The sequence below is a fragment of the Geospiza fortis genome, unplaced genomic scaffold (assembly GCF_000277835.1).
Source record: "Geospiza fortis unplaced genomic scaffold, GeoFor_1.0 scaffold95, whole genome shotgun sequence".
NCBI classification, from domain to species: domain Eukaryota; kingdom Metazoa; phylum Chordata; class Aves; order Passeriformes; family Thraupidae; genus Geospiza; species Geospiza fortis.
Window position 1 is genome coordinate 5,038,055 of NW_005054333.1, and position 7,270 is coordinate 5,045,324.

Genomic DNA, 7,270 nt, shown 5'->3' on the forward strand with positions numbered 1-7,270 from the left:
CTCACCAGAGATTAGAAATGCTTCTTTTTAAATGGATGAGGACAAAGTTCTTTCCTGGGCTGGCAGTTCTGATTAACAGCAACCAGTGGATGGTCCCAGAAGTCCTTTTCACATTATGCTTTGCCAGTTAAGTCAGCTATATCTGTTTATTTTACTGGTTTTTTTTTCTCCTGTTTGGTTTTTTTTTTTTTTTTTGGTCTTAGAGACTTGTAACCCTTTTCATCTCTAAGAGTCCTAGCCTGTTCACACAGCTGTTCTTTTCTGGGTACTCATTTTGTTACTGCTCTTTCAGACAGGATACTGTATGTGGTTCTGGTTACTAAATGTGGGTTCATATGATGGTGTAATGTTTGCTGGACCTACCTCTATTCAGCACATATAACTTATCCACAGCAGGAGTAAAAGGGAAATGTTTCAGGGAATGAGTTGAAGTTACTCCTACTCCTCCTCCCTCCTAGGAGGAAATGCCTGATTTAGAACCCATCAGGCTGTAAGACAGCCAAGGTTATCTTTCTCCCATGTGATTACTTTCAAAAAGTGTCATGAAGCATTTTGAAAACCTTTCTCTGCAGTTATATTTCCCAACAACATATTTGTTTTGTGGGCAAAGATGTTTTATCTGCGTGGCTGAACTACACTTAACAAATACTCTTCATTGCAAAATTATCTGCTGCCTTGTATCAAAGAGCAGGTGAACTTAATCATTCATTAAAAACCAGAAGTTAGACACAGCAAGAAAACATGACCTGAAGTAGAGGGAGAAGTGGGTTTTGGTTTGTTTGGATTCTTTTAAACAAGTACACTTCCTCCTGAACAACACAGCTACAGGCACAAAGACCAGGCTCACTTTGAGCACTACAAACAGAAGCTGCTGTGCAGGGCAGAGATGCAGACAGGGCTTGCAGTAATTTGTGGGCTATGGGGAGAAAAAGGTGATTACCCTCAAGATCTCCGGTTTCTGCTTTCTGACACATGGCAGAGCAAACTTCTCCAGGAGGAAGAGATCCTAATCCAGTGATGAAACCCCTGTCCTGTAGTACAGAAAATCATCTTGTCTTACACAGACAAGTCGGACACCACCTTTAACTTCTTTAACTGGTTATCAGACCATGCATCAGTCATGCTAAGAACACTGAACAGTGACTTCTGAAAGTGCTGAACAGTCCATTAGCAGCAAGTAATGCTCAGAGACCAAGGGCATCCTACAGAACTTTTTTCCCACTTCAAAGAGCTGAAGTTTCTTACTGCCATAGTGTATTGTCTCAGTGTCCCTTTTCAGAAAGCACGTGAGGAAAGCTAGGAGAAGAGTCAACTGCACATGCAGGATGAGCTGAATCCTCTTGCATGAAAACAAGTAATTGAAGCACTTCAGTTTGGGGCTTTTTTATTATTATTAAAACCAGGTTTGCCTTGGCTGGAAAACTGATTTACTGTTCTGATAACTCAAAGCACATTTATTTGTCACTGTTGCTGTTGGCTTTTATGTTCTCAGTAACACCAGTCTGTTTTCAGTCCCCCCTTCAGACCATGACTTGCTTTATTGTGACCAGAAACAAATGGCTCAACACAAGAAGTGTCATCTCAACTGTACTATTTCAGTTTTTCCTTGCAGCACTCCAGTCTGTTTTGCACTGCCACTACAGGGTGTCTTTCAAAGATATTAGAAAAACAATTACTCTAGAGGCTGAGCAAGAGTTCCAGCTTGAGCAGCTGTCTTTGCCCTGCTCCTCTCACTGCAAACTCCACCAAGCCAATGGCTCCCCTGGGAAGCTCTGATAGGATTCCTTCTTTGACATTTCATGGCTGGACTCTTAAGGGTTTTTTGCAATCTTAATGATTCTGTGATTCTGCTCACTTTAGCTTGCTCAGAACTCTACCTGGGCACATCCAATAAAACCACTGTTTTGTACTGATCAACTGTACTGACTACTCAGCTCTCAAGACTGTATGACTCAGGCACACTCATCCTCTTTCCATGCAGTAGCTGCTTTAAGTTCTTGTCTCAAGATGATCACTGCTGTTAGGAGTCAGTCCAAAGATAAAGTCCTTTGGCAGGGACTGTGGGGTCATCTGTGCTAACTGGTCATCGTAGGGACCAAGAGTCCACAGCTTCTCCAGTTCATAAACTTCTCGTGTCTCTGGCAGCATGAAATGAACCACTATGTTACCTGCACAGAACAGAAATTCACAATGAATTGAAGAGAACAGTAAAGCACTACTACACCTTCAGCTGAGCAAAGAGTTCAAGCCCTCCACCCCCTTTCTGGCTACATACAGCATGTCAGCTGATAAAGGTCCCTTCCTAAGCTGCTGCTTCCAGTTCTCAAGCAGTGTTAGAAATCTGTCAGTCTTTCAAAAAACTCCAAGACTACAATAACAAGACATGAGACACAATACTTTAAAATAGGACACTATCACAAGACTCCAAACCAAAGAAATTATGACTTCTATGGGACAGAAGAAATGCAAAAGAAATTTCATTGAGTCCCCCAAGGTGACAGATAGATTTCCAGCTTTCTTGTATTGTCAGCATTCTGCTAAAGACAAGTAATTTTTCCTAGGTGTGTTGCTCATACTTCTCAGGTGGTTTTTACAATGAAATAGGTTCAGACTTTGATGTACTAAGTTTTTCCGATTTCATTAATTCTGTGCAACCAGCAGAGAATGTTAATTCCAGTGTTTGTCTAATGCACTTTTCTGTAGTTATTCCCTTAAATTCCAACTGATTTTCAGTTATTACCATCAATAATTATTATCATTAAGTAGCCAAGGCTTAACATCAGTGGCTGCAGTGCTCTTCACTCATCCATAAGTGAAGTTTTCATCTTTTAGGTAAAACACCAAACCAGGGGGGTGAGATTCTAAAAGTAGCAGTGAAGGAGAACTGCTTTTTGAATGCAGTCTTTTGTATTTGTGTAGAGTTTCACACTTGTAGAACAAAGAATTAAACTCAATTTCTTAGGACTGAGGTTTTACCCTATGTGATGGTATGATCTGGACACTGAAAAGGTCTGTTCAGTAGTTCACTAGTAAGGCAGTGTACAATGAGCTCCCATTTACCCAAACATGGATTACAGAAACCTCATGAAACTGACAGAAGTAGCTTTTTTTTCCCCCCACTATTGTTACCTTCAATTTATTAGGACCTGTTTTAGTCACTGAAGAGTAGTTACTGTTTTTTTCTCAGTGCCAAAGATATTTAATGGAAAATCATTTATTATCTCAGTGAGTTCAAGCAACAATTGGAATTCCCAAACAGAAGAGAACTGTGAACTTTCCACAGCAACCAGGGTTCATGGTGAGATGCTTCTATCAACAAAGAGCTCATGCAGAACTTTGTTTTTCTCAGATTCACAAATATTTACCAAAATCAATGCACAGCCAGTCATCTGTCTCTTTTCCTTCAATCTGAATATGAGGACCACCTTCTTCTTTGAGATGCTTGTACTGAGAAAAAAAAATGAATGGTAGAAACTAAGTCTTTTATATTTATTTAAAAACCACTCAAACTTAACAGAGAAGTTGACTTTGCTGAGTTGTTTTAAAGCTTAAATGGGTTAGATTGCTTCATGCTGGTCCTGGGGTCTACACAAAAGAAAAAGGCTAATATACACTTGCAGTACTGGCAGATTTGTACAGATTTCTCAAATCTGAAATCCTAATGCTTTGGATTCCCATACTGTTGTCCAATAATTTTGTAGCTATCTTTTATCAAGACAAATTCTAAATACAACTGCTTACAGTAGTCTTTCCATTACTGGGTCAGGGGAGGGGGCAGCTCAAAGTAGGGCTGCACAAGGTCAGTCAGGGAAAGTGGGCAGCTCTCTGTGCAGCACATGGTGCCTTTTGTAGGTGCCAGCCTGAGAGGCTCATCTCTCCCCAGCCAGCACATGAAGAACCCAAACACCCACCAGAGCTGGAGAAATTTCACAGCTGAAGGCTGAAGTATGGTCACTTCCAGAACTGGCCATAACCTACTTGTTCCTCTGCAAGCGATATTGATAGAAATGGCTCCAGAAGTACATTCTGCCATGGAAGACAGAACATAAACCAACTGTACCAGCATGGCTGGCTGGCAAATGAGTCTTACTACACTGGGGATGCAATTATCACAAAATGCAGCTGTTCATTGCTGTTCCACACAATGTTAGCTGCTGGGTAATGATGCTAGTTTGCAAACCAGCATGGAAAACTCTCAAAATGTTAACTCAGAACCAGTTCTACCTTCCTTTCTTTAAGACAGCTTGTGAGGGATCTTCAAAAGACTCCAAGAGTCTGCTCAAAATGCTAAAAAGCCCAGTGTGAACTGCCATCAGCTATCATCAGGTTCCCTGCTACAAGTTTGCAAGCCTGGTGTTTAGAGCTGTGTAAGGTGAACAGTTACAATACAGCCAAGTGTTAGCTTCTTCCTCTGACATGAAACCAGACGGGGATGTGGGCCTTTGCCATTCACAAGCTCCTGGAAGCAGAACAGGAAGATCTCATGCTACACCTGAGCACCTCTTTGTTTTACTGTGAGTAAATCATAAGGGTTTAGGAATGGTAGTAAAGCTTGCCGACTGCTTGGCAGCACTCTGGAGCACTTGCTCTGCTTTACATCTTAAGCTTCAGCTACTTTTTACCTAGCAAATTTCCAATGTGAGATGAACTCAGCCACCCCCAAGTACCTGACCAGGCTTCCCAGTTTCTCAGGATGCCCAGGAGGACACCATGCCTCCCAAGAAGCTCTGCCATTGCAAAATTGCTGCTTTTACCTTTTACAGCCACCAGAGGGTGCAGCCATGAAGCCCAGCCAAGTTTTTGCAGGGCAAGTGGTACTCACTGATCTCTCCTGGTCTGGGGAAAATGAAAAACTGTTAAGACTAGCAAGTTATACAAGCAATAGAGTACATACTAAGCACTCTGATTTCGCATACTCAAATCACATTAACGCAACTTCCAGCTTAAGGCAAAAGTTTGGTTTGCAAAGATGTGTCAGTTCCTGGAGAGAACACAAGAAACTCCCCATATCTGCTCAGAAAGGCTCTGAAAAGCTAAACCATCTCTCCCACTCTCCTTTCCCCCATGAGTCTCACAGCTGGAACCAATGGGATTGGAAGGAGGAGAGCAAAACCAAGAGTGAAAGGAAGAAAACGGGGTCAGGAAGGGAAATAAAGTGGGTGGTGAGAAGGCAAACTCCAGGCTGAGTACAGACAGCTGACTGATGGGGCTGGTCATATTCCTCATGCTGTGCTTTCTAACAGCTGCATGGCTCTTCTCAGGCAAGAAAGTTTCTCCCTCCTGAGTTTCACCCTCATCTCTAAGTTCGACTGGTAATTCTGACCTTCATTCTTGTACTGAAAAGTTCTCTTTCTTCCAAAGGCAAACAGCAGAGGATTGCTGAGCAAGGATGGCTGCTGTTGCCTCTCCTCTCCTGCAGCACATGCACAGCAGGGGGACCATTAACTACCAGTTGCTTAAAGCTCATGAGCAGATCCTGTGCCTCTTAAGAGGCCAAATTTTTTTACAGCCTTACAGTATATCTGAGAAAGTGGAACTTTTAAGGATTGAGGTTTGAGAACAGCTATTTTGAATGACTGGGAATAGGAATGGTGCTTGCTGGACAAAAATAAAGGCAGACACAGGTGATCATCACCATCTCACACCATTCATGTTCTAATCACCCAGCTGTGATGTCCTCAGGGTTCCACATACAGAGAGGTCTGTTTCTAAAACACAATATCCATATTTTGTGTAGTACTGCTAAAGGAAAAAACCCAGCTACTTCCTAGATGTATTCAGGACTAAATTACATAATGCCATCAGTTTTATCTTACCTGGTACACCCCTACACATACAATCCTGGGCAAATTCCCTTCATAACACTTAAACCCATTCCCAAAACTCAGAGAGAGCAGCAAGAACTATGGTCTTACCATTTTCAGCATGTAATTTGCCATTGCATGAAGATGCCGTGTCGAAAATCCACTCACAATTATAAAATAATCACAGTATTTTAGTTCTGGAGATAGCTGGATGACACAGATGTCCTTAGCATTTTCCTGCCTCAGCAGTGCTACAGCCAAGTCAATGTTGAACTTTGGAAGAACAGTATCTGGAGCACATAGAAAAATAGTACAGTGGCAAATATTCTTTTTAATTGCAAAAATAAACCACTTAGAGCCATAAAATAACAATAACTGAATTACAGCCTAAGCTAGTCACTCACTGAGTTTGGTTTGATAGTGACAATGCAACGTGAACTGCAGATTTTTTAAAATCACTTTTACAGCCACCAAAGCGGAGAAGGAAACACTCTTCCAGTACACAACACTATCACTAGATGTAACAGTTACCCAAACAAAATTTTGGTTTTTGCTAACTTACTTATTTCTTCTTGTTGCTATTTAAAAGCCAATAATATCATTCACTTGTCAATGCAGATGAATTAAGCCTAAGGACTCCAAGAGACATTATTAAAACAACAGACAAAATTGAAAATATTTCAGAACGAGGCTTTTCAACAATCTGTGATAATACATTGTGATTAAACTGTTCTAGAATCTTAAGTAGAAGAAACCAATATTTTAAAAATGGAGCTGACATGATGCAGAGTGAAGACATGTTTTTATCTGCACACAGAGTAAGGCCACTTTTTTTCTTTTTCCCTAGCCTGATCTGGTGCAGAGCATTATGATTATTGTAGAGGAAGCTTCAGTCCTTCAACAGTTCAAGGAAGCCAGCTTACAGAACAGTAAATCAGTGAAACTATGTTCTGTTCACACCATGAAAAAGGTTTACTTCTAATTTGTCCTAATTAGGTAGATGAAACTTGTATGCACACTTTAGGCATAATTTGAATCTGTCAGCAATGCTAGTCTGCCACTATAAAATGAATATTAGTGCAGACTGAGCACCAGCACAAAGCCAAGCTTTATATTTCCCAATATAAAGAAAAAGCCAAACAAAGGAACAATAGCTACAATTATATGCATGAATGGGGATAAGAAATTGAATCAGAACTCTGTAAATATAAGGCTTTCAGTTCAGGGCACTCTTTCAACTTTTTGCTGTGGTCACATCTTGAAAATCAGCAGTGGCCACAGATCCTCCAGACACAGCGGTTACAGAAGTCAAATATTTGCCTGGCAGCCACCTGAGAAGCCTCCAGAGCCTGCGTGGAGAACGGATGGGTGAACATCACCAGGGACTGCCCGTCTCGCTCAGATGCAGGCCAGAGGAGCTTTGCGGAACAGCCGCAGCCCAGCACACCAGGCCTGTCCCTGTGCCG

At 41.5% G+C, this 7,270-nt stretch overlaps 1 protein-coding gene across 1 annotated transcript; it reads right to left on the reverse strand.

Moving 5' to 3' along the window:
• Window positions 1-1,367: 1,367 nt before the first annotated feature.
• Window positions 1,368-7,180, reverse strand: MALSU1 (mitochondrial assembly of ribosomal large subunit 1). Its single transcript, XM_014307311.1, has 4 exons — window positions 7,108-7,180; window positions 5,916-6,094; window positions 3,366-3,447; window positions 1,368-2,168 (listed from the first exon to the last, which is right to left on the reverse strand). The coding sequence occupies exons 1-4, from the start codon at window positions 7,178-7,180 to the stop codon at window positions 1,990-1,992; spliced, it is 513 nt and encodes a 170-aa protein (XP_014162786.1). The 3' UTR covers window positions 1,368-1,989.
• Between the last annotated feature and the right edge of the window lie 90 nt (window positions 7,181-7,270).

Bases quoted from the DNA above. Each gene is read 5' to 3' on its own strand.
- MALSU1 (XM_014307311.1), bottom strand. From the start codon at position 7,180: ATGTTCACCCATCCGTTCTCCACGCAGGCTCTGGAGGCTTCTCAGGTG. The intron at 3,448-5,915 runs GTAAGACCATAG...TTTTTTTCTCAG, and splicing joins CAAATTACATGCTGAAAATG to TACAAGCATCTCAAAGAAGA. The intron at 2,169-3,365 runs GTAAATATTTGT...TGTTCTGTGCAG, and splicing joins CTGGCTGTGCATTGATTTTG to GTAACATAGTGGTTCATTTC.